Source organism: Armigeres subalbatus, chromosome 3 (genome assembly GCF_024139115.2).
Source record: "Armigeres subalbatus isolate Guangzhou_Male chromosome 3, GZ_Asu_2, whole genome shotgun sequence".
Lineage (NCBI taxonomy): Eukaryota > Metazoa > Arthropoda > Insecta > Diptera > Culicidae > Armigeres > Armigeres subalbatus.
The window spans coordinates 108585417-108613264 of NC_085141.1; the positions used below are offsets into that span (position 1 = coordinate 108585417).

Below are 27848 nucleotides of genomic sequence, written 5' to 3' on the forward strand. Positions count from 1 at the left end.
AAGAAAATTAAATCATGTTTATCTATATATTCTGTTTTCTGGGGAACGGTACATTCTGGGGAATGGTTTTCTGGGGAACGGTGCATTCTGGGGATTGATTTTCTGGGGAATGGTGCATTCTGGGAAATGGAATTCTGGGGTATGGTTTTCTGGGGAACGGTTTTCTGGGGAATAGTATAGAACCGAACTCATCGTACTCTTTAACAGAAAAACTGGAAAACATGTATGTTGTAAAATGGCGCAAACATCACTTTTTCAGATTACGGCATCGTTCAGACTGAAGAGGGAAGCAAAGCGGATCCAACTAGTCATCAATGCGTCGAAGTACATGATAGGAAGATATTCAAGAGAGGACAACGTGAGTAACCCACCGAGAGTTTGTATAGGTGGTGACTAGGCTCATTCGACCAGTAGTTCTCTATCGACTGTACTGTTGCGACTGTTCTTATTCCACCCTAAACATAATAATATTATAAAAACTGTCTAAAATCAAAAATTATTGAGAATTAAGATGGAATAATCGCTTTATTCCTAATTTTGATATTGCAACAAAATAATCAACATCTTAATTTCAGCCTTACAAATTAATAGATAATGGGTGAATAAGAAATCGAATGAAATGTAGACTTCTAGTCATGTGTTTCAAAAAAAAAAAAAAACATTCACTCCAGAGGCAAAACAAAACAACTTAACATGAAACCGATCTATCGGTTCTAATAACAAAATTACTGTTTGTAGCTTACAACTACGGCCTCATCACAACACTACCGTATTTTTTAACGATGTCTTCTATGTCCAGTGCCAATGACGGGTCAAGACGTACCTTCTGAATAAACTCTAGTAGGACTCTGGTATTTACGAGATGCTCCTCCCCAACGGAAACCCGCAACATCAGCTTGCACACGAATGCGGCCAGCTCATTGACCGGTGACATAGAGATTACACAGAACTCGAGCAAGCGATTGATGGAAACAATCTCGTAGTGATAATCCTTCACGTGGGAAAACTCCTCCAGCGTGCGAAGAAATGTGATGATACCTTCAGCGGTATCTATGATAAGCTCGATCAGAACGTTTATTTGATGGAAACTTTTCTTGGTATGTTTCTCCAAGATTATCTGCACGGCTTGTACCGGACTAGTGCCACTTATTTTAAGTCCTTCCACGATGTATCTGTAGTACTGAATTGGGCGCTTGGACTGCTCGCAATCGCCAATTGTGTTCACAAGTTGATGGCGCATGTTGTTTCGGCCCATCACTGTAGCGAAAACCGGGAAGTACTTGACGAATATATCGTCCCTGCCAGCAACAAATCGATAGGCCGCCATAATAGCGTCGCGGCTTTGTACAGAGAGCTTCTGGAATAAGTCTTCCTCTCTCGGTAAACTGTGTGAATACCGACAATGAGTTTTGATGCATTTATCAGTGAGGAAATCAATACACCCAAATATGGAGCATATCATTTCTACCTGGTCATTGGCCCTTTGTGGTTCAGCTGGGGGAGCCGATGACTGCATTGGATTTTGGCTCACTTGTGGATACAATTGATTGAATCCAGACATTGGATTAGAGCCACTCTGAACTAACATGTTTTGGATATTTTGAATAGGTACAGCCGGCGGATTTATCGGTGGTTGAACGTATGGTGGCTGCATGGGAATCTGCTGTTGCTGTTTCAGTTGTTCCAATATCATAGATAAGAAATCAGTGAAATTATTAGAGGCGTTTCCTCTATTCTGGGGTTGCTGCATGCCTACGTTATAGCCGTTCATTGACATCATATCCATACCCGGATAGCCAAAAAGAGATCCTCTGTTGAACATGTTACTACTGGCGGCAAACGGCGCTTGTTGAAAATTCCCAAACATCGAACCAAGATTTTGCTGCTGGCTAGCATTATATTTCACATCCGGAACGAAGCATGATTGGGCAAAAGGTTGTGGCAGTCCAGGCATTGCTAATTGTTGCGGCTGTGACATGTCATTGCGAATTGTTCGCCTGACGTTCATAAGCTCTGCTTGGCTCGGAAGACCCGATCGGTTTTCCAAAGAACTCGGAACAGAAACTGACCTGGCTTCCTGATTAGAGGAGGGGTGTCCGTTTGCTTGTGGTCCATTCACAGCATTTGACGGTGGCACATAGCCGGAACTTCTGTGGAAACAATTCGATACATTAGACGATTTCTGTACAGGTCCGTTCTACAAATTAAATATACTTACAGAGAATTTTCAAAAATCTGTGGACTGTTTCGACCAGAGTTGCCACTCCGTATTGAGGGTGCCTCAAATCTTTCTTGCATCATGATGCTTTGTCTCATTTCTTGATGGTCTTGACGTGAAATAGTATCGCTGTTTTCCTGATACCCACTTTGATCATTGACATACTCATTAGAAATTGTTCTTTGCACTACTCCAGCACCACATGGCAACCTCAAACTGCCGAATGGCCTGTTGTTCTGTTGCAGTTGATCTGCAGACCGGGACGTCGATGGTAGCTCCTCGACAACCATATCATCTGTAGCTCGTTCAGCTACATGTGAAGTAGACGATGTCACCACTTGTGGTGATGTTGATGCTTGCTTATTCAATTTCGGTATACGGAAACTTGTTCGTACGGTATTAACTACTCGCTCCTGAAATGAAGAGTCGGTTGTCAAATATAAATTAAACTGCATTTACAATTATTTTTTTTTGTTACCAATCTTTTAACTGCCGAACGGTCCTCTGTATGGCTAGTTCCTGTATCGACTTCATCAAGTGCACGTTGGAATAGCAAGTCCTCGGTAGAACTCCGGTTGTATCCATCCGGAATAGACGGGGGTTGCGCCGGAGATGTTGAATCGAGACACCCCTGCAAAATTGAACGGCATGGCATGTCCACGCCGTTGAACGAGCGTACACTGGTAGACGATTCAATTTCGCGCAAGCCAGACTTTTTATGCCTTTCTGTTTTTGTTCCACGCATAACATTTCGAACTGCACCATTGTTCAACAGGATCCGCAGTTTTTCAAAGTATTCAGATTGAAAATCTATCTGAGCGAGATCGACGGACCATGTCAGACCGGAGATTTCCGTTTGACTAGCCTTCGCCAGCGCTTTAGGCTTCTTTTGTGGCGTGTTGATTTTGCGTATCTTATCTTCGGTAAGCGGTGATATTACAACTTGTAGACTATCCATCTTGTCGGCAGCGGCTTGAGTTTTATCCAACTGATTATCCTCGTAGGTTGGTTCAATAACTGATCCAAAGGAAGACGCGCTCGGTTGTAGATCTGGATACATTTCTGTGGCGGAATAGTGGCTTAATGGACCGGCCTCATCCTCACTGCTGCTGAATAAACGTCTAAGCTTCCGCTTCAGGGCAGTCTTTTTGCTCACATTAATCCCTGCAAAACATGTTATACACTGATTAAATGTAGAAGTTTGTAATAAATTTTAAACTAGCTGCCCCGCCTAACTTCGTCTCGCCAAAAATTGATAATTTTCAAAATGCGTGTTTCATTTGTATGGAAACTCCTTTAGAGCGGGGAGGGGTCTCGAACTGCCTTAAATACATTTGTTGCCTTCAAAAACCTCCACGTTCCAAATTTGGTTTCATTTGCTTGATTAGTTTTTCAGTTATGCAGAAATTTGTGTTTCATTTGTATGGGAGCCCCCGTCCCCTTCAAGAGAGAGGGGTCCCAAACCAACTTAAGAACCTTCTCGTACCTGCCGGATCGGAAGCGAACACCATCTTTGCAGAATTCCTGTCCGGCATTCTTGCAACATGCCCTGCCCATCATACCCTTCCGGCTTTGGCTACCTTCTGAATACTGGGTAGAGCTAGAGCTGGGCGAGCTCTTGGTTCATTCTTCATTCTTGCACACCGCCAAAGATGGTCCTAAGCACCCGTCTCTCGAATACTCCGAGTGCTTGCAAGTCTCCCTCGAGCATTGTACATGTTTCATGTCCGTAGAGGACTACGACCGGTTTTATCAGCGTCTTATACATGACACATTTGGTGCGGTGGTGACTTCCACAGATGATGCGCCTATTTCACGACTAACATTGTTATCAGCCGTTAGCAAGGATCCAAGGTAGACGAATTCCTCGACCACCTCGAAGGTATCCCCGTATCCCAGTCGGGCCCTGTCACGTCCTATGCAACTGCCCTATCTTCCTCGGGAAGGATAAAGCGGTTGTGTTGGAACTGTATGTGCAGCGGACATCAGTCGGAGAAGTGTAAGTCGAAGTTCTTATGTCGTACGAGCCACGAAAGACACCATTCGCTGCTTCACGATCCTGCTTCATCCAAGTCGTCATCGAGTTCAACCGAGTCATCTACTATTCCCGTTCAACAACCGTCTCCGTCCACTAGTGTGGGCACTCGGAGCTCCACTCCTCCCAATGTCAGCATGGCAGTCCGAACTGCATGCAATACTACAATTGTGGTAGCCAAACTCTTCATGCAGCGTTTATGGGCACTGAAGCTGAATGGAGAAGCCTGTGAATGGGATACAGCACTCCCAACCAAGCTACAGGAGGAGTGGAAGGCGTTTCCTAGCACTCTACATTTACTGAGCGAAGTTCGTGTCCCACGATTTGTTTCGCTTCCAAACGCCGTCAATCTCCAACTCCACTTCTTCGCCGATGCCTCTCAAGGAGCATACGGATCCTGTTGCTACGTACGAGCAGAAACCAGCGGCAGAGTATCTGTTCAGCTACTGACGGCAAAATCAAAGTTCGCGCCGTTATCCAGTCGACATTCCATCGCCCGGCTGGAACTCTGTGCTGCACGACTATAAACGAAGAAAGTGATCTTTGCCTTCAAGATTTCACCACCTGTTCCACTACCGTTCTTCATTGGCTACGATTTCCTCCAAGCAGTTGGAAGACTTTCGTACCGAACCGAGTGTCACAAATCCAGCACTCGACCGATGTCAGTCACTGGAAGCACGTATCCCCGCTGACGATATTTCACGTGGACTCAACCCTGTCGACATGCTACAATGCAAGCGCTGATGGAACGGCCCAATCTGGTTGTCACTAGATCCAGATCACTGGCCAAATCTCATTCCCACTGAAGAAGTAGACTACCGCCGAAGAACGCAATGTGTCACACGTTGCATTGAGTCATTCAGAACGATTTCCACGACAATCTGTTCGCACGCTACTCCAGTTTCTCCAAGCTTCGTAGCGTTACTGCATTCTGTTTACGAAACCTGCAATCCTTACGAGCACCGACGCAGACAGCTATCATCAACTCAGTATTCGCAATGATACCGTTTCTCCAGTCTCCACCGAAGAATTGCAACGTGCTGAACTTCATCTGTGTCGGCTAGCTCAACAACAGTCGTTTCCTGCAGAGATTTCTCACCTATCAAGCGGTGAAGCCATACATCGACGAAGATCGCATTTTTCGCGTCGGTGGCCGGCTGCGGAACGCCACACTCTCCGATTATGTCAACCATCCTATCGTACTCTCTGCCAAACACCCGCTGTCGACTCTGCTGGCTAGTTTCTTTCACTCGAAACTACTGCACGCAGGGCCGCAACTCCTGCTAGCCACACTGCGCCAGAAGTTATGGATTCTTGGCGGCAGAAATTTGTCTAAATCCGTTTTCCACCATTGCCACACTTGCTTTCGCACAGGCCTTGGAAAATTTGTTCAAAAACGAACGAATGCTTTGTTTTTAGCCCACAGGGGGGAGTTTTAAACGTGGCATCCTCACAAGCCGGGTAGTGCCGAGGAGGCATCGTTCAGTAGGGCAGCGTGAAATGAGGATGCTTCCTTCGTTCATCGGTAATGTTTCAGATGCGAGTGAGTGTTATGTAAATACAAAACCGTATTAGCGAGAAAGCCTGCATTATAAACCTCTCTTTAACACATCCATTCCAACAGAAATGCGCAACTCAGTATAAGTGAGGCAGGAGAGTTAAATATTCTCTGAATTAGCGGGTGTTTGATTTCACTCTCCAACTGTTTCGTACAGCAGTGTCATATGAAGCGAGGAAGCATTCTTCACTAAGCACTTTGAAACTGTACTCTCATGAAGCTACCTTCCTCGGGAGTATATCTGGTGCTGAAGCATCGGTCCTCATCTTCATTGCTTCATTCATCCAAGCCCTGCTTTCGTAACAAGCCCACACTAGTCCAGCAGAGTACAGCAGATCTTCCAGCATCGCGAGTCTCACCAACTCGCCCCTTCTCTGTCTGTGGCGTCGACTACTGTGGACCGTTCTTCCTGAAGGCAACGGTCCGCAATCGTGCTCCAACCAAGGCTTACGTGGCAATCTTCGTTTGCTTCGCCACGAGAGCCGTACACATCGAGCTTGTTAGCGATCTTACAACAGCTGCTTTCCTAGCAGCCCTCCGTCGTGTGATAGCTAGAAGAGGAAGAATTGCCCAGCTGCACTCGGACAATGCGACAACTTTCAAGGGTGCGTCTCACGCATTCAACCGCATCTACCGGATGCTGAAGGTGGACAACAACGATCGGGATCGGATGTTCAGTTGGTGTGCGGAGAACGAGATTCGGTGAAAGTTCATTCCGTTACGTGCACCGCAGTTTGGCGGGTTCTGGGAGGCTGCCGTCAAGTCATCAAAGAAGCACCTCCTGAAAACAGTAGGCAACACCAACGTTGCAAACAGTAGGCAACACCAAAGCACCATCCGATCTGGAGGTCCTAACTCCAGGACATTTTCTCGTCGGGGCCAACCTTCAAGCAGTATCCGATGCCGATTTTCGTGGGATTCCTGACAACCGTTTGGAAGCTTACGATGTGGTCCAGAAGCATCTTTAGAATATCTTGGCCCGCTGGTACCCAGAGTATCTTCAACAGCTGCAGTCACGGGCAACCAAAGGCTGCAATCCCCCGGTCACCGTTGAGGTAGGCCGCATTATCGTCGTGAAGGAGGACAACGTTCCTCCTGCCAGCTAGCCACTCGGGCGAATCATAAAGCTGCACCCAGGCAAGGACGGGGTCGTCCGCGTCGTAACTCTACGTACTGCTCCGGGGAAGGACATCGTTCGTGCCGTAGCCAAGATCGCTCGCAAGGGAGAACTTGCTCGAAGCGCACCTGCGCTTAGCACAGGTAATTGCAGTTCCATTCTTTTCAAGCCAAGTCGTTCGATCTACCTGGTCTTCTTTTTTGTTCCCGGTCAACTAACTGCGAGGATCTACTGCAGAGCGATCACCAAACCAATGTCTACCACAACCACAACTATCTAAGATCTACATCTGAATTCGTCCAACGCTCAATTGTTGGAACCCCTACGTGTTCGTGGCCGGAATGTTGGAGCCGGACCCAAGTATCATTATTTAAACTATAATACATTATATAAGTTGATCCCATTTTGTACCACAATTCCCCCAACTGAATTAACCATCGCTGAACTCGTTAGCAACGAAAGAGTGCAAAGGCACTGTAGCCACTGTCCACCTGCAATGGACTCTTCATAAGAATACCGCACAAAGCAAATGTGCACAATTGTATAGTGCCCAAATCAGTTCCAAATAATATACGAAGTCAAACGGACGTACGGTCGATCTCAGTGTCGTTATTCCCTCTATCACACAGCACGGTCAAGGGAAATTAATTTATTTATATTACTCCCTCGCGGTGGGACCTCGGTTTCCTTTTTAAGTGCAGTGCATCATTCGGACCCTAGTTAAAGGGCCGAAGAGCCAAGCTGGCCTATTTCTGAAGAACCAGTGCGTTTCCTGGATACAAAGGGCTTGTGGTGACCCAAGGTAGCAGAACGCATCTTTGGTTTAAAATCGAATGAACACTGATCTCACGTCGAAGATTTTATAGTAGCGCTTCGGCAGTTGAATGTTTGAAAAAAAAAAAATGAAAGTCATGAGGTGGCTTTTTACCAAATTATTCGATTTGTATTAGCCAGACTATGAAAGTTTTCGGATAATAATGAGAATTATAGTTTTATCTAACTTAAAAAAAAAAGACAGGAACATCGTCTTCGACCAGTGGTCGTACGGACTGAATACTTAACAACTAGACTACGGACAGGACACATAACACCCGGTGGAGAAGTTTTCGATCACGAAAAGTTTCCTTTTTACCGGGGCGGAAATCGAACCCACGCTCCATAGCTCATGCGTCTAGACGATTGACGTCGCTAATCACACGGCCACGAGGCCCATGAGGCCATTTAATGAATTATTGAGATTAAATTCTGCCACAACCCCACTCATTTAAAAATAAACACCACTTAATGTTGCGGATTAGGTTCCAGAAGGGCTCACAGTTCGATGGTCAGCAATCAGCCTATTTGTTGTTTTCCCGTGACTTTCGCTATTCGTGATCGCATATCAGTTACATATAAGTTTGCAAATCCAGTAAGAATGGAAACTATAGGCGACCACTTCTTTCCTTTTACAACCGTTTTGAGCATGAGCATGATTGACCGCCCACGGTTGCTACTTCGTTATTGCCAGGTCAGCTGTAATTACACAGAGAACCAATGTGTAAGAAATGATGACCCAAAAATAAGCAATACCAGCGCCGGCCGTGTCCGAATGCAGGTCAATTGAGGAATAGGTAGGAAATTGTTGACGTGATACTCGCTTTGATAGAAGCCGACGAGTCATCTGCACTTCAACGAGAAATCACTGGGATGTTGGATATATGGGGTAGGGAGTGTGGCAGGGTTCGTTTTGGTAAACGGTATGCCGTGTATAGCGTGTACTTTCATTTAAAACAAAAACAATCGAACGAACGCTTATTATTTTAATTATCGACTGCACTACACAACTGGATGCGAACTAAATTTTCACTTTCTGATAAATTTACTCCCCCGCACAATGCAGAACAAAATTTCGGTGACCAGCCGATCGTTTTGCTTTCCGCACAAAGCAAAACTAAATTTCGACGTCCGGCCGATAGTCCTGCTTACAGGAGAAACACGACTGGACAAGAAACAAATTTACACTTTATGATTAATTCACTCACTCGCACAATGCAGAACAAAATTTCGATGACCTGCCGATCGTTTTGCTTTCCGCACAAAGCAAAACTAAATTTCAACGACCGGCCGATCGCTCTGCTTACTGGAAAATCTTGGTAAACGGTGCGCAAGGTGTAGAGAAGCAAAAGGAGAACATTCGAACGCGCACTAATTATTTTAGTTTCCGTTCTTTCCTTTTACAACCGTTTTATACAATAAGTAATTATTACCTTTATCCAGCAACTGTTTCGTTGGGGACTCTTTGGAGACATCTTGGGCTTTTGTGTACTTGCGATTGCCGACGGGATCGTAGAAATCGGAAATTTTCTGGTTTTTACTGGTTTTGGGACGACCTCGCTTTGGTAAAACACCAAGCGGCTTTTCTCTGGTGAACGCTGTTGTTGAAAGTAGAAAATAAAATAATTAGTTAATATGGAACATACGATAACATTAATACAAACACACTTGACTGTGGTTGAGTCCGGTCGATCTTGGGTCGACCTCGCTTGGGGATCGAAATAGTAAGCTTTAAACCATCACCATCATGCTTCACCACATCGAAGAGTTCTTCATTGTTCGTTGGCGGACAAAGCAGATATATTAGTTTGAGTTGTTTAATCGTAAAATACATGCTGCATAGAATTGTTAAATTGATCTTGATATTGAATCTGAACGAAAGTGACACGGTAACGAACACACAAAATGCTTGGCTCCAATCTCAGAAAGTCCAAACGAAAATCAACAACAAAACCTTTAGAGTTGGGCCGCTGAAATACGTTGAATGGCATTGGCGTAATTTTTAAAGAAAAACCCAGATTAATCTCGATTCAATTGTTTGGTTTCACCTTAGGGCCGATGTCCACGGATGCGGTTTTTTACGCTGCGTGCACGCCGCGTTCACGCAAGGTACCCAGCAGCAAATGGAGTAATGCACACGTAAACGTAAACGTGTGCATTGCTTCATTTGATGCTGGGTACCTTGCGTGGAAGCGGCGTGCACGCAGCTTAAAAAGACGCTACGTGGGCATCGGACCATAGTAGGATGCATATCAAAAATGATTGCCTACCTTGTCTTGCTGTATAGCGAAACAACCAACCAACTGTATATGGTTTGATAAACCATTTTTTTCTTGTAATAAGGCCGTTACAAATATTTAATTAACATTTTGTCCTACTGGTCTCCGACGGGTCAAGGGGGGGTGGGTGAGATAATAAAAAATATATATTAAAATGAAAAAAAAATCAAAAACTCCTCGGATTTGTTGAAGAATGTTTTGAAAATCCTCAAAATTATCCAAATTTTATTTTGTTTTTTCCTCAAAATATTACTTTTTGGCTAAAAAATCCAAGGGGGGGGAGACAAAATAGATTTTAAATATTTGTATCGGCCTAATATTTTTTTTAATATTATAGGAAAGACACAAAATAGATGGGTTAGAGACAAATCTGCAGTATGCGGATGATTTTTAGTGTTTCACAACAAAAGTGCTAGTAAGATATGGAACTGTCTCATATCTTCTATAGGGTAACCGTACCCTTAGTGGAGGTAGCACCAATAGTGGAGGTAGTGGGGTTTTAATGAGATTTATCATATTTATAGACTTTACGATGGTTTCAGTTGATGCGCCGTGCTTTAAATATCCTGTTAAATGCAACTTACCTTAAGATTTCGCTTGAAAAACTATTGAAAACAATGATTTTCCTTAACAAAATTGACTCCCTTGCATCTATAGTGGTGCAACTGTACCAATAGTGGCGAGTCTCATAAGAAACCAAAGGATAGCACCACTATAGGAACCAAAATTATTTTTTACCGCCACTAAAGGAACAGTGTACCCATAGTGGTGCAAGCAATATTTGGTAATTGTTGATGTTAAATGACATCTATCTCAGTTTTGTTAGCAAATTTATTAGTTTATCTATTGGCTAAGATATTAAAGTTGTAAATTTTCTATAGGGGCAGTAGGGGCAATATGAACATACGGGGCAATATGAGCCACCCTCATTTTGAGCTTATTGACAAGTTTTATCATGTAAAAGTTACATGATCTTTAAAAGGATGCTCCACATATGCATCAACGTGAAACCCGCATTAAAATTCAATTCAAACATGGAAATACACTTGAAATTGTAAATTTTCGCTGCATAGGCAAAATTATTATAAGATTTGAAGTTTATAAATAAGGTTTTGACACAAAACTGATTAAAATACAGGTCAAAAATACACCACAATCAAAAGATATATTAAAATTGAATATTGTGCACACATGTTTGTATTGATACAACTCTGAATTTATCATAAAACTTTTTTTTTTTCCCAAACACAGTATCTATGGGGCATAATGGGCATACCTGCACAGAGCAAGATATCAGGCCTTAAAATGCGAACGATTTCAAATTTCAGTAGTCAAATACAAGAATATTATCATTATCAACAGCGCATTACTGCGATTGAAACAGAAAAAATGACCATTGACTAATTGAAATGTGGCTGTTCAAACAGTGAAGGGTGACAAACCGCTGTTGTGCGGTTTTTTAATTTTATTTGGTATGGAATACTCACAACTGTTGTAGGAATATCATATTCTTCCATATTACGATACTTTTTTCGCCTAAATAAACGTTTTGGATGGGTGGCCCATACTGCCCCAAATGGTGGCTCATATTGCCCCGTATAGCCTGGAACACACATTGAAATCAATACATTTTCAAAAGTGCATTCCAACAATTTCCAAACGCATTTTTCGTCATTCATCGACGTAATATGAAAGGTAACATTCTCTAGTATAAGTCAACTACATTTAAACGATGTTTTTTTGAGCTTTTCGGAACGATTTCCTTAGGTGGCCCATATTGCCCCGATCCCCCCTAATTATCAATTTTTAAAAAATATTTTCTTTTGTGGATCTACTAATACCTCCACTATTGGTACCGTTACCCTAATAGCACCCAACAGACAGTGGTTATTGGAACTTGCAGTATTGTTAGAAGATTCCTGAAAACAGATAGTTTGATTTTTTGCACATCACTACACATACATACTATCCCTGGGCTAAGAATCAATTCGACTGTAATGCGCCCGAGTAATCAACGTTGCGGGCCGTTTTTTAAACAACCGATTTACTATTAATAACATCACATAGGAACCCTGCATAGATGTTATAACACTTACCTCTACTACCCAAAACGCCTTTCTCTACGCATTGTGATGTTGGCTGGACTTGCTGTAGCTTTCCAATGTTCGTACCATCCTCATGACTGGAAGAACTTATTTTGGACGTCGATGTGGCAATAAGTTCCTTGCTGATCGTGCCGAATGATTCATCCGAGCTGGTCAAGGCCAGGTCCATCTCCAGGGTTGGCATGTTACGACATGCTGTTGATGTCGTGCCCGTTCCATCATCATCATCTTCCCCGTTGTCGAATTTCAGATCGTGGTGATTCCCTGACTGAGGCTGATGAAAGTTTTCTTGTCTGTAACGTTGGTAATCAGCGTTGGGCTCCTCTTCATGATTGCTGTTTGCCGCGACTGGATGTTTCGTCGCCGTAGGATTGTTCTTTCTGGACTTTTGTGCTTTCGAATTGCGTTTACCCGTGCGACTACTTGAAGGAATATATTCCTCGTCTGTTCCATCTTTGGCTTCCCGCTTCTTCCGACCTCTTCCTCTGCGCGGTTGGCCGTTAGCATTGGTCGCTTTAGACTGCTGCTTCTTGGGAGGTTTCGCTTGGAAGGGATATTTTTGATAGTTTTGTATTATTTTGATATTTGGTGCTTTGGGAACTTTAATAGTATTAGGCGCATTTCCTGCCACTGGTGCCACGTTGTCCAGTGGCATAAGAACAGTTGCAGGTTGAACACTACCGTCACAAATAGTGTAACTGATTGCAAACTGTTCAACACTCGAAGGTTCCACCAAGGGCTTTCCGTCATCCATTATGGTATTAAGTGACTCTAGGTGTTCATGGCTGGGAGCCTGTTGCGTTTGTTTTTCACAGTCTGCGAACAAGGAATCCATCAGAAACTTTTCCTCCGGGGATATAGAGTGGAATACAACAGCTGCATCACAATCATTTTGTTCTTTATCGATAAATGAATCCAACATATCTTCCAGTGCAATATCGGTTGTGGGTATCGGAAAATCATTTTCGTTAGACTCATTTTTCTCGGAATTCGATGGAGCATCCTGTTCAAATTCCTTTGAAATAGTTTCTTTCAAATCTAAGGAATGCATCAATTCTTCTTTTGAGTCATTGACTGATTTATCCTTCATGATATCTGCTGTGTCATTCGTTTCCTCTTGCTGCAGTTTATTGTTCTCAATATCTTTAGTCAATCCCGCTTGAATTGGATCTGCAAGTAGCACGTCATTTGCAGATAACACAATCATATCCTCATCGGGAATCGAAGACGTGGTCGTGGAAGCGGAAATTATACTACATTTTGAACCAGATCGATACGGGGTTGTTTTGCGGCGTTTATGATAGCCCATCATGGAGGGGTCGATCTTTTTCTTCTTCTTGACTGGTGCTTCCAAAGGATCTGTATCAGTGGATCTTCGATGGTACTTTGTCTTTTTGCCACATGGAAATTCAGGGAAGATGGCAACTGTCCGATTACGCAATGCCTTCATTCGCCCATCACTGTAGATCATAGAATCGTCCAAAGATCCTTCTGAATCGTTCCTGGTACGACGCGAATCGATCGACACTGTTGAATCTACTACTATTGGGAAAGAATCTTCCGATGAAACCATTCTGATTTCAGAGCATTCTTTTGATGCTTTCTTCTTGGATTTTCGTTTTTTACGCTTCTCAACTGGCGGCGATTTTGCCATTTGCTTGTAAGAAATTGGTTCTGGTTCATCTTCTGTCGAACTCAGTTCAATGGTAGGGATTTCTTCGGGACTATTTGGTTGTGGACACGGCTCTTGTTTGATTCTGGCAGATGGCAGCTTTTCGCAATCATCGGTTTTATCATCCGTCTCATAGTCCATGCCACCCATATCCTGGTAAAGGTCCAATTTTAGCTTCAAAACATCAGGATCCTCCTGCTGAAAACAGAAAAAATAGATTTATGAAATGATACAAGTTGAATATTTGAGATAAGGTACTGCATCACTGCCCTTCTTAACCCTCTCTTTCCCACGACTTTTTTCAATGTTTTCACAATGTTTCATGTTTTTCAGGAATCACCTATGAAAAAAGGTTGTAGGTCATTTGGCCTAAAGTCGTTTGGCCTAATGACGTTTGGCATAAGGCCGTTTGGCCTAATGGTCATTTGGCCTAAAGTCGTTTGGCCTAATGGTTGTTTGGCCTAATAGTTGTTTGGCCTAATGGTCGTTTGGCATAATTTGAAAAACGTGAATTATTCTTTGTAGTAAAATATGTGAAAATGTTAATATTTTATTTAATGCTACTGTTGGAAATCCACATTACTATTATTGGTGTATAACAACATCATCCGATAATCATCGTCAGTCACATACGATATGTACACTCCCGGCCAAAAGTTTGGGTTCACCCTCAGGCAAAAGTTTTTGGTCGTATTTTCGCCGTCTTACATCCGATTTCGGGTATTGTTAGCTCGATTCAAAGAATTTTAGTAGATCTTGCACCGTAGGTATTTGAAACTAATAATTTCCAATTTTTTGTGTACTATTACATTAAGATACTCATTTGTCTTATTATTATGTTGTAAAAATATGTTGATTTTCATCTAAATTGAGCCCAAAATTTCGAAATGAAAAGTGAGATGGAACCAATTTTCAATCATCTTTGAGGGACGTTGATAATTTTTAGGCGGAAAAAAATTGTTTTATTTTTAAAAATCTAAATGTTTACTCAAGTGTATAGTATGCATTGGCCAAAAGTTTGGGTTCACTTATTTAGCCGAATATTGTCTGAAGTACACTGCCGTGAATCGCATATTTTTCCCATATGAATAGGAAACCCAGCAAAGATGGGACAGATATGCGATTCACGGCAGTACAGTTCTTGATGTTTTGTTTGGAAACTCACTTTCTTCAATGTATATTTTGCCTGAAATTATACTAAAAAAGATGATTAAAATTGGGTTTCATTTCACTTTTCATTTCGAAATAAAATTCTGTGGGCTCAATTTTGAGAAAAATCAACATATTTTTACAACATAAATATAAGAAAAATCAGTATCTTAATGTAAAAAAAGGTCACAGTGTGTCTAGCGTCACAAAAAGTGAAGAAATGTTAAAGTATCATAAGAAAACAAAAACCATTCGATTTTGACAACATAAATGTTCCGAACGTGATGCCAAAATCGAATGGGGTCTGAGTTTTGACATATTGTATAGGTAACATACAATCTTTACAATATGGTTGACACCTTCTTTAAAGCATGAGCTGTTCTTTCTAGTTTTACTGCATGTTGCTTTGGTATTGCATATGACAAGCATTTTCCAAAAATATTGATGCCTTCTTTGAAGCATGATCAGTTCTTTCAAGTTATACTGTTTTCATAGGTCGACATTGCCAAAATATATCTGATTCATTGTTTTTTATACCTTCCTTTTTATAAATTCCTGGTTTTATTGTATTATAAAAGTGATTTGCAATATTTTAACATTAGTTTGTATTACGCTTTTTGATCACATGCACATGGCTTTATTTTGCACCTACAAAAAGAATTTCTTTCTTCTTCTTATTGGCATTACATCCCCACACTGTGACAGAGCTGTCTCGCAGCTTAGTGTTCATTAAGCACTTCCACAGTTATTAACTGCGAGGTTTCTAAGCCAAGTTACCATTTTCGCATTCGTATATCATGAGGCTAACACGATGATACTTTTATGCCCAGGGAAGTCGAGACAATTTCCAATCCGAAAATAGCCTAGACCGGCACCGGGAATCGAACCCATCCACCCTCAGCATGGTCTTGCTTTGTAGCCGCGCGTCTTACCGCACGGCCAAGGAGGGCCCCCACAAAAAGAATTTCATATAACAATATATTTCAACCGTTTACGCCTATATGTACCTATTAGGCCAAACGACCATTAGGCCAATCGACCATTAGGCCAAATAACCATTAGGCCAAATAACTTTAGGCCAAACGACCTTATGCCTAACGGCATTAGGCCAAACGACTTTAGGCCAAACGTGGCACAATCTGAAAAAATGCTAAAACAAAAAATATTTGGCATAGCTATAAAATTAGTTGAGGCGACTCGTCATGGAACAGGTAACCATTTTTAGGTCAGAAGTAGGAAATTAATGTCTTGACTCTTGGTAATTAATTATTAGGGCAAATAATTTACTCAGTAAATTTTTTAAACAAAGTTTCACGTAATATTTCCAATGATTTTAACATCTAAACATCTAAAGAAACAAAATATAATATTTCGTAGGCAGATCAAGTTAACGCCACATGCTTGGCGTACAGTCAATTTGCAGCTAAATGTGTGTTTCCCCGACACACCACACCCCATCACAAAGAAAGCTTTTGCCAGTCGTACGATCCATAATGAAGAACCAACAGCAGCGCTGCCAAAAGACAAATTTTATGTTTTGCGCTATGACAAATGATTTGAAATAATTTCCTCCTTGGTATGCTCACTCGTTCTCCGCGCGCAGAGAACCAGCGTGAGCGTTGCCAGCTTTCTCCGTATCCTCACATCATACTCTTTCGCATGCGAAGCAAGCACGTTTAGATGCAAGTTCTGCTATGCGCGCAGCAGGAGTCGAGTCGAATACTATCGACAGATATATGATTTCCGCACAATGATTTTCGTATCACGCTGTACGCGTACAGTGACAAGATGACACACATCTTTTCTTTCCACCGTTGAATCTATTTGACAGCTTGTTTTGAAACTGATTCTACAGCTTTCCAAAACTATATTTTGCATCAAAATATATAGAAATCATAAACTGTTACTATAGTTTTTATGAGTATTATCCATATTTTTAGAATAAATTGTGAATTCACGTCAGCAGTTCATTCATCGATATGAAAACGTCATAGTTTTCCAATTCTTCGTATAGGTATTTTAGCAGAAATATGCGAGTTCTTGCAAATATTCCGCAAGGCAATTATTTCTGCGGACGTTAATCACTCTATTCTATGGTTTGGGGTGATTTCAGTGCAAACGGCACTGATCGTTTTATTCATTTGAACATTTTGAAGGATAAAACCAGCATCGTTCAATTGGGTCATAGATCCTGTAACAGGTTTATTCGGATACGGAACCCCGGGTTTTTCAAAAACTTATTTATTTCGCGCTGACTACCGTTTATTTCTACACTCCACTTTTACCTCCACGAGATCCTTCCCTCCCTCTCCAAACACTACAGATCCAATTTTGAATTTGTCCAAATCAACGGTACAAAACATTGTTCCCATCTAAAACAAAAGTACCGCCGAGCGAAGCTTCTTTTGACAAATCGGAGGCTACTTTGGATATTTTGAAACAAGAATTGTAACGCAAATTACTATCAAATCGCCACTATTACCATTTGGGTATCTTGTTGATAGTTGGATGCTAACTTTCTGTTTCAAATTTGGTATTTTTTTCGCTTAATTTTTTCAGGAAATCTAAAATCCAAAGTAGCTACTGAAGTCAAAAAAAGCCCCGCACGTAGATGCTGACTAATGGCAAATCAAAGAGCCCGCATCGTTTCCAATCCTTAGACCTCATTCCAATTAAAACCCATGGGATCCTTGCACAAAATGTTCGAAATCACACGATACAGAACTCAAACCATTGAATATCATGCAAAAGTGACGGTAGATCTTCCAGGAAACAACCCAAGAACTGGCAAAATCAATAGGAAGACATCTTCAGAGCGTAATTGTAGCAAATAATGGGCTTACGAATAATTATTTTGCCAATGTTGTGAAAAACATCATCCGGAATTGCAGAAAAACGAATTTTACTCAGTCAGCTTGCAAATGTTTGTTTTTATTTCATATGTCAAACGGCGTATTTGACATTTCAAAACAACAAATTATGTTCTGTTTCGTACAATACAACGGTCGCAGGGCAGGGTACGGAAATCATCGTGCTATCGTGATACCAGCGTGATTCTGGGTGACAGACATATGATTTTACGCTGTACAGTGATATTGGTATCATATATGTGTCACAAGTAGAACCCGTTCGACGCGCTGCGAGAACAATCAATGACGCGACGCACCTTCGGTTATACTATCGACAGACATATGATTTCTGTACAATGATACAGGTATTATGTTGTACACGTACAGCAGCAGGATGACACACATATTTTTTTACCATGCGCTGCGTTACTATAGTATTATTTGCGTTACATATAGATTTTTCTTACAAAATAATATAAAAAATATTTTCCATTTTTACATGACCTGTAAATATATTATTAAAATGTAAATACATACTTTATTAAAATCCGGCCTTTTGCTGATTATTTTAAACATTTTTATTGTTGTTCAAAACACACTTGGTGAATTTTCGATTGATGTCAAGAAACACTACTATCTGTAAAATTGCTAAAAAGTACATTTGTCGTTATCAAAATTATTATAATTCAATATGTACAGCTTTTTTGATTATTGGGATTGACAAAAAACGTAAACATCCTATTTACGCCCAAACAAAATATCTATTAAAAACTGTTCCCCCTCTGGAAACACTTCGATATGCAAAATTTTCTGGCATTGTCCGTTGTCTTACAAAATATGTAAGTATTTATTATTATATTCTTTATTATCGTGATTTAAAAAAAATGTAAGTGTTCAGTCTGAACAATCACTGTGATTTTTTTCATTCTTCGGATTTTGAAGGCGTTTTCCTAACTTTGTAGATATTTGCTAATATAAGGATACTCGAAAAGGATTTCTCACATTTCCTGATATCCCATTTTCTTAGATTCTACAGCTTCGATTGGATCATTGTCATGATCTTAACTTTACAGAATATCTTCAGACACGTTTAACTCTGTGAATCATACAAATTCTTAATATTCCCACATTCTTTAAACCCTCCCGGGTAATCAAATACTTCACATTCCTTAGATTCCTGCGTTATTCAGAGTTTGACAAATTATTTCAATTTTCGTTGATTTTTCAGTACATATACGGAAATGGCCTAGATTCTCAAAATTATTTAAACCTCCATTCTCCAAGTTCAGTAGACCCAGTAGAGTGTCCAAGATTTCTTTTTTCTCCTGGTTTTTAGGATGTGGACCATTTTTTTAATCCAATTTCTTACGAATTCCATAGCTCATCCAGAATTTAGAGATTCATCATGTGGTAATGCGAGACATTCTCCGGGCAATTCGGATCGAGCAGGCTGAATCAGTGAATCCAGGACTGCAATGTTAAAATTAATAAAATTCATTTAATTGTTGGGAAATAATTAGTTCAAATATAAATAGAAAATATGTTGACGTTTCCTTTTTATAAGAAATATTTACAAGAAACTAAGAAAAAAGATCAGCGTTCCAGACTTGTCTGAAACTCAGAATTCAAAAAAGCGGATAATAGCAAAAGAAAATTATTTAAGGTCATCAAGTATATCCAGGACAAACAGATACAATATGCCTACTGAACAAATCATTTAGTTTTAGTAAATTTAGTGATATGATGTGGCATATAAATTTGTAAAATATGTAGTTTGAACTAAAATGGAATATACAAATATTTCGTTCATTGGTCGTTTTCATATTCCAACAAGAAAAAACTCATTTTTCTTATTATGTTTTAACGTCAGTGATGGGTAGTGACCGCAACCAGATGACGCCATTGTATGCGTTACTAGCATTGCTTGCATTCAAATTTGCTTTGCGCTGTACCTGTAACGTTGTATACAACGGGCGCAGAGCAGGGTACGTATCAGCGTAGAATCATCATTGCTTGGGTAATACCAACGTGATTCTGGGTGACAGATATATGATTTTATGCTGTACTGTGATTTTCGCATCATATATCTGTCACAAGTATAGACTCGATCGTAGTGTCGACTGTGCTGTGCTTTGCCGAAAGGCGCACCGCCGTACGCTTTCGTTCATACTTCGATGATTAGAAAAAGTTTGTTTTTCTTTTTTTCTCCTGATGAATATGCAATGCATCAAGAACAGTATTAAATTAATGTTCGCGTTTTCAAAAGAGACATTAAATAATGGTTTTTTAAGAATACTTAAAATCAATCAACATAGAGAAAAACGTATAGTTTTCACTAAATTTGAAGAATTAAATAACTGGAACACATTTCAGCTTCTAAATGTGACTAATTGGTCGTCACAATCTGGGGTCGCATCAAACAATAATTGTATCAGAGGCGACTCGTCCATACGTTCTACCTGTTCATGGAACAGGTAACCATTTTTAGGTCAGAAGTAGGAAATTAATGTCTTGGCAATTAATTATTAGGGCAAATAATTTACTCAGTAAATTTTTAAAACAAAGTTTCACGTAATATTTCCAATGATTTTAACATCTAAACATCTAAAAAACAAAATATTTCGTAGGCAGATCAAGTTAACGCCACATGCTTAGCGTACAGTCAATTTGCAGCTAAATGTGTGTTTCCCCGACACACCACACCCCATCACAAAGAAAGCTTTTGCCAGTCGTACGATCCATAATGAAGAACCAATAGCAGCGCTGCCAGAAGTCAAATTTAAAGTTTTGCGCCATGACAAAATGATTAATTGAAATAATTTCCTCCTTGGTAAATATGCTCACTCGTTCTCCGCGCGCAGAGAACCAGCGTGAGCGTTGCCAGCTTTCTCCGTTTCCTCACATCATACTCTTTCTCATGCAAAGCAGGCACGTTTGGATGCAAGTTCTGCTATGCACGCAGCAGGAGTCGAACCCGTTCGACGCGCTGCGAGAACAATCAACGACGCGACGCACATTCGGTTAGACTCGATCGTAGTGTCGGGCTGTGCTTTGCCGAAAGCGCCACCGCGCACGATTTCGTTCATACTTCGATGATTAGAAACAGTTTGTTTTTCTTTTTTCTCCTGATGAATATGCAATGCATCAAGATTAAATATTAAATTAATGTTTGCGTTTTCAAAAGAGACATTAAATAATGCTTTTTTACGAATACTCAAAATCAATCAACATAGAGAAAAAGGTATAGTTTTCACTAAATTTGAAGAATTAAATAACTGGAACACATTTCAGCTTCTAAATGTGACTCATTGGTCGTCACAATCTGGGGTCGCATCAAACAATAATTGTATAATTATATACTATAATTATTATACTAATAATGGTTAATAACATTTCTTTTATAGCAACAAAATATGTGAGAGTTTAAATATTAGCGGCGATGGGACCCGTGTACCCCGAATGGTGGAATGAGCCGATTTGAAAGATCTCTATTCTGAGCAATATCCAGTTATTGCCAACTGTTACCAAGTTAGATTTTAGACGATTTGCGAGAGTTTAAAATTTTAAGTGCATCTAAATTTAAAACATTTTTGTAACAAAAGAGATTAATAAGCTATTTATTGTTTTGTAAATCCTTTCTATTTAAATTGTTTTTTTTTCTAATATTTGGTTAAGTTGTACAAGAAAATGTTGTAATATTAGATTAAATGCACAATTTTCATTCGAAACCACTCAGCTTGATGAATCTTTTTTTACCAGCATGGTAGAACAGGTGTAACAAAAGTCCACGAGACGCCCCTGAATTGTATACTAATTATATACTATAATTATTATACTAATAATGGTTAATAACATTTCTTTTATAGCAACAAAATATGTGAGAGTTTAAATATTAGCGGCGATGGGACCCGTGTACCCCGAATTGTGGAATGAGCCGATTTGAAAGATCTCTATTCTGAGCAATATCCAGTTATTGCCAACTGTTACCAAGTTAGATTTAAGACGATTTGCGAGAGTTTAAAATTTTAAGTGCATCTAAATTTAAAACATTTTTGTAACAAAAGAGATAAATAAGCTATTTATTGTTTTGTAAATCCTTTCTATTTAAATTGTTTTTTTTTTCTAATATTTGGTTGTACAAGAAAAGGTTGTAATATTAAATTAAATGCACAACTTTCATTCGAAACCACTCAGCTTGATGAATATTTTTTATCAGCATGGTAGAACAGGTGTAGCAAAAGTCCACGAGACGCCCCTGAATTAGTAGAAAAACGAAAAAAAAAGTTGTTGTCCCCATCTGGGTCTCTAACGCTATCTCCGGACCTTTCATAGAGACCCACTTTTACATCGGAGGTATCTGAAGGGTAATGTAAAATAAGAACGCAATTCAAAATCAGCCGTGAGTTTCCAAATTGAGCGCCCCATACTGGGTTGATAAATTTCCATACAGGGTTGTTGTTGTTATTTTGTGAAACGTACCTTTGGTATTGATAAAAAAAAGTGTAAAATCCTGTAACACAAAATACATCCTCATGCAATGGCGTGTATAGAAAAACTTTCAATTAATAACTGACGAAATGCTAATAGAATAAAAATACTAAGTTGACCAGCTAGCCCAGTTCTAGTTAGAATGTAGACCCATTGCAGAGAAATATGACTACTTTTAGCAACGCCCGGTGAGAACTTAATATGTTTATGAAGTCGCTTACCTAAAATAAAAATCTCCGGTGGGAAGATGTGGCGCTATCCTGAAATAGGACTCTGGAAGGAGCGCTGTAAACAGAATAGCGATGAGGACTCCCGTGGAGGTGCCAAAGCAAAACATATTTCGGCACCAACATTTCAAAAGGGCGTAACTGCTTTTGTAAACAAAAGCTTCTCACGTCGCTGGTGGGTTAATTCGAGCCCACCCACGATTTTACCGGGCACGCGTTGCAGCGGAACGGTGACGGAAACGACAAGAATATATCTTCTGTGAAATCGTGCTGTTTCCATCTCCGTTTTGCTGAATTGCATTTGGGTTTTTAAAGAATGCCAAAACAAGAAGGCAAAACATCACATTTTGCCTTATACTGAGTGAATGCGAACTTTTAAAGAATGCAAAACATCACATTTCGCCTTATACCGGGCAAATGCAAGCATTTAAAGAAGGCAAAATTATACCGGGTAAAGACGAATACCGAATATTCTATGCTGATGACTTGAAGCTAAATCAAACTGTGAAAAAATCGCAAGACTGCGAAAATCATCAGCTACTTCTTGACTGCCTGGGTGAATGGTGCTCGAACAAATTTTTGACTTTGAGTGCACGTTATATCCTTCCACCATCCCGTGGGCTGGCCTGTCCAGCTTCCAAACAGTTTCTTCCGGACATGCAGTTGAATCTCAACCACTGCTAGGAAGCGCCGTTTGGTCGAAAGGGTCATTTGGCAGAACGCCATTTGGCCGAATAGTTGAAATACGTTTTCTTATGAAGCAAGAAGTGAGTAGTGAGAAGCAAGAAGTGGGAAGTTCCAAATGAGAAATGAGTAGTGTAAGAAGAAGAAGAGAAGAAATGTGATAGGTAAGAAGTGATAAGTGAGATAGCAAGTAGCAATACGAAGCAAGATCATTTCTGAATCTCTGAATAAGAAGGAAAAGGAAGAAGAAGGAGAAGGAAGAAGAAGAAAAAAGAGAAAGGAAGAAGAAAGAAAAGTAAGAAGGAAGAAGGAAAATTGAAGAGAGAAGAAGAAGGAAGAAGGAAGGATGAAGAATGAAGAAGGAAGAAGATTGAAGAGAGGAATAAGAAAGGAAAGAAAGAAGAAAGGAAAGGAAGAAGGAAAAAGGAAGAATGGAAAAGGAAGAAAAAAAGAGAAGAAGATAAAAGGAAAAAGGAAGTAGGAAGAAGGAGGAGTAAAGAAGGAAAAAGTATGAAGGAAGAAGGGAGAAGGAGGAAGGAAGAAGGGTGAGGGAAGAAGAAAGAAGAAAGAAAAGTGAAGGAAGATAGAAGAAGGAAGAAGGAAGGAGGCAGGAAGAAAAAAGAAAGAAGAAGGAAAAAAAAGAAAGTAGAAGGAAGAAATAGGAAGGAAGAGATAAGAAAGAAAAGAAGAAAAAAGTAAGAAGGAAGAAGGGAGAAGGAGGAAGGAAGAAGGGTGAAGAAAGAAGGAGGAAGAAGAAAGAAGGAGGAAGGAATTAAAAGAAGGAAGAAGGAAGAGGAAAGTAGGAAGAAAGAAGACTGAAGAAGATAAAAGAAAAAGGAAGAATTTTTTTCTTTATAATCGTGATTTTTTATTAACTATAAGTTCCTCACGTAAAAATGAAGAAAAAAGGAATAAGGAAAAAGGAAGAAAGACGAATGAAGAAGAAGGAAACAGTAAGAAGGAAAAAGACAGAAGGAAGAAGAACGAAGGAAGAAAAAAGAAGGAATAAGGAAGAAAGAAGATAGAGTGGAAAAAAAAGAAGGAAAAAAGAAGAAAGCAGGAAGTAGAAGGAAGGAAGAATGAAGAAGGAGAAGAATGAAGGATCACTCGGAAACTGAGGTAATTTTTTTTAATTATTCGGCCAAACGATATTCAGCCATTCAGCCGGTATTTTACGACCCGTTCGGCCAAACGGCATTCGGCCAAATGGCCTGACACCATGGGAACAAGACTATCCCTGCTATCGGACCTGTACTGCACCCCTGCTGGGAACGGCAGTTAGATTGCGGTCAAGTTCAGAACAGTGTCAATCTGGACATGCGGGAAGTACCCAATCTAGGAAATAGTTCCATCTCCTGACGATGCGAGTTTCGTAATAGCCAAAGTAAACGGTATTTACTTTTGTAGATGGAATATGGGGCCCTCCTTAGCCGTGCAGTAAGACGCGCCTCTACAAAGCAAGACCATGCTGAGGGTGGCTGGGTTCGATTCCCGGTGCCGGTCTAGGCAATTTTCGGATTGGAAATTGTCTCGACTTCCCTGGGCATAAAAGTATCACCATATTAGCCACATGATATACGAATGCAAAAATGGTAACTTGGCTTAGAAACCTCGCAGTTAATAACTGTGAAAGTGCTTAATGAACACTAAGCTGCGTGTTACTAAGTGTGGGGAAGTAATACCAATAAGAAGAAGAAGAAGATGGAATACAGAGCAGTGCACTAGGGTTTTAGATAGCCTTGTAGGCGCACTAACTGGTATGAAACCATTAGTTCAAGACAAAATTTTCAAAACGACTTATCTACTTTTGTAAACAAAGATTCAAACGACGATTTGACGAATCTGATAGCTCTTCCACGCAAACCAACAACACCAATAGGTAGGTTAAGATTTCCGCTACCTGTTAATGGTGTTGGTTTGCGTGGGAGAGCTATCAGATTCGTCAAATCGTCGTTTGAATCTTTGTTTACAAAAGCAGATAAGTCGTTTTGAAAATTTTGTCTTGAGTTGTAGCAGGTGACTTCAATACGTGGGCAGTGGACTGAGGATCCCGGTTCACTAACGCCAGAGGTAATAACCTGCTAGAGTCGCTATTGAGATTGAACGTGGTCCTGTTGAACGAGAGTTGCCTGGATGATGGAAACTTTCCAGATAGTTGGAAACGGCAGAAACTTGTGCTGTTACCTAAGCCCGGGAAGCCTTCGGCATACAGAACAATCTGCCTGCTCAACAAAATTGGTAAGTTGTTGGAGAGTGATCCTTAATAGAGGTTGAAGAGGGAGAGGGCGATCAAGGAGGTTGGCGTTAGCACATCAGTGATATCCTTGTGTTGAGGCGAAGTGTCATAGTGTGTCACCACTATTGTCACCTCGAAGCACGGCAGAAGTTTGAGTGTGGACTGCGCATGCTGAGGCAGGGGTGTCGTAGAGTAGTATGGTTGATTGGTCCCTAAATATAATAACTTTTGAAGAAAATAATAATAGTAATCCCATGGTATTTCCCAGCAATAAATTAGGATAAATCGACACAATCAAATAAAAACCCAACTTAATTCACTGAGTAGTGATACTGCCCAGGGTTTCTATTCATCTTGATAATGCCTTTCCGCATTTAGCCAAGACACCAAAAATCCATTAATTACGTAACGCAAAAAATGGGCATTTTCAACCACTTTCTCCCTGTCACACTTTTTGTATGAAGCGTCTGAAATTTTTGTATAGGTCGTCACACTTCACCGAATCGCCCCTCCCCCCTCTAAGCGTTGCGTTATTTGTAGACGTTTCCTATGGAGCTAATGTAGATTGAAGTACCATTTTCTTAACAACCTCCTAAGGAAAATGGGTTGAATATGACTATATAAAACATTGTCTAATGCTTTTCTTAGCTTTTGTGCACATCATACAAACGCACGGACACACATACATGTGCTCAGCTCGTCGAGCTAAGTCGATTGGTATATAACACTATGGGTCACCGAGACTTATATAAAAAGTTCGTTTTCGGAGAGAAATGATAGCCTTTTGGTACAACTTAGTTGTACGAGAAAGGCAAAAAATCGTCTTCTAACTATAAGAATTTAGGATATTGTATCGTTATTGTAATTGTAATTGTAATTTTTATTGGGTACGACAACTTTTTAGTTTACACTAAAATAAAATTTGAGCATTGTTGGAACGCGATAAAAGATACCTAAAAAATCGATGCAAAGATAATTAAACTTGATACTTACATGACATCCATGAAGACCGCTATCGCTACAGTTGCTACTGTTCAAGGCTTTTTTCACCGTACCATCCGCTGTATTATCGTGAGACTTTCTTCTCACCTCATCTACCACTTTTCCAGCTTTCTCCAAACAGTGAACAATTTGCAAACTCAGCGACTCCTGGCTGCCCACGGAAATCTTCTCGTCTTCCTCGTCCGAAACGCAAATCTCCGGAACTATCATCTGTTTGACCAGTGGTTCGCTAAGAATGCGATCCTTTTCCGATTTGTTTTGAATCGTCGGTGGTACTTCCGGTTTGGCCGGGATGGCTACCGAAGTGCTGCTCGTCTCGTCCAAAAATGTGTCCGAAATGTCATCGCACAGTTGAATCACGTCTTCGTCGACCTCATCGTCAAGATCTTTTTCTTGCGAAACATCTAATGGATCGCGCTCTTCGTTTCCATTATTTTGTTTCATTGTCTGAATCGCCGTCTTAAGGGTGCTGATCGGATGCGCCGTTTCAACGGTGCTGGTTGGATCCACCGTATCAGTGGTGTTAAATTGTTCCTTTTTTCTCGACTTCCGGTCCTTGTCTTTTTTCGCCTCCTTTTTGCAGTAATCGTTCTCCATGTCGCTATCAAAATCATCCGTGTAACAATCGATCACATCCAGATCATCGTCTTCCGCGAGTGGATCTGTTTCTTGATCCTGCGATTCTTCCGTATGTGCATTCTCTTTAGCATTCGAATCTTCCGTACGTTCAGCTTTTTCATCCGGCGCTTTTTGATCTTCATCAGAAGGATCAATAACAGTACACGGCGCCTCCTGTTTTTTCTCCATGCTGTTTTCGGCCATATTTAGCTCGTCGGGTAAATGAAATTTGTTGTTCTTTGCAATATGGTAATTAACCAACTAATTCGTTTTATTACTTACCATTTCCGGTGCCGAACGACCGGATAAGCTGTTACTGGAATGTAATTGACCAATTTTGGAAATTGGAATAAACAAGATGATAATTTCACCAGGAAAATATAACGAAACACATTTTTCTTCGCGTCGTCAACGTTCTATAGAATTTTGGAGGTTTTTGTTTGATATTATCTTGAATTTTCTTTCAAGCTTTCAAACGGATAAAAGTCTCAGGATAAAAGCACAACAGCGGTAAAAGGTACACACACGTTTTATTTGACACAAAACCTCGTGTTCAGTTTACAAAATGTAGATGAGCTGTTTAAAAATTATCTGAAAAATCAAGATTCTCGCTTAACTTTTCAGAAGGTCCTAAGTAACATTTTTTTCATGAATTAATTTGAGTACTGCAATCAAAAGCTTTCATGTTGTTCTGTTGATTGCGCTATTCAAATTAATTCATGGAAAAAATGTTACTTAGGACCTTTTGAAAAGTTAAGCGAGATTTATCCAAGACAAATCCATGAGTGATGATATCTA

At 40.3% G+C, this 27848-nt stretch overlaps 1 protein-coding gene across 3 annotated transcripts; it reads right to left on the reverse strand.

The window, feature by feature from the left end:
* Positions 1-506: 506 nt before the first annotated feature.
* On the reverse strand, positions 507-27497 carry LOC134225129 (uncharacterized). 3 transcript variants are annotated; one of them, XM_062704933.1, is made up of 7 exons: positions 27333-27497; positions 26424-27287; positions 12117-13992; positions 9175-9339; positions 2697-3382; positions 2219-2631; positions 507-2150 (listed from the first exon to the last, which is right to left on the reverse strand). In XM_062704933.1, the coding sequence occupies exons 1-7, from the start codon at positions 27333-27335 to the stop codon at positions 746-748; spliced, it is 5412 nt and encodes a 1803-aa protein (XP_062560917.1). In that variant the 5' UTR covers positions 27336-27497; the 3' UTR covers positions 507-745. The 3 variants fall into 3 exon arrangements, with proteins under 3 accessions (XP_062560917.1, XP_062560918.1, XP_062560916.1); XM_062704934.1 differs by having other exon boundaries at positions 12117-13995; positions 26424-27260; positions 27333-27496; XM_062704932.1 differs by having other exon boundaries at positions 12117-13995; positions 27333-27496.
* Between the last annotated feature and the right edge of the window lie 351 nt (positions 27498-27848).

What these genes read in the sequence shown, in the direction of transcription:
- LOC134225129 (XM_062704932.1), bottom strand. An exon ending in GCGGTCTTCATGGATGTCAT is followed by an intron (nt 13,996 to 26,423) that starts GTAAGTATCAAG and finishes TTCTGTTTTCAG; the next exon opens with CAGGAGGATCCTGATGTTTT. An exon ending in GAAACAGTTGCTGGATAAAG is followed by an intron (nt 3,383 to 9,174) that starts GTAATAATTACT and finishes CATGTTTTGCAG; the next exon opens with GGATTAATGTGAGCAAAAAG.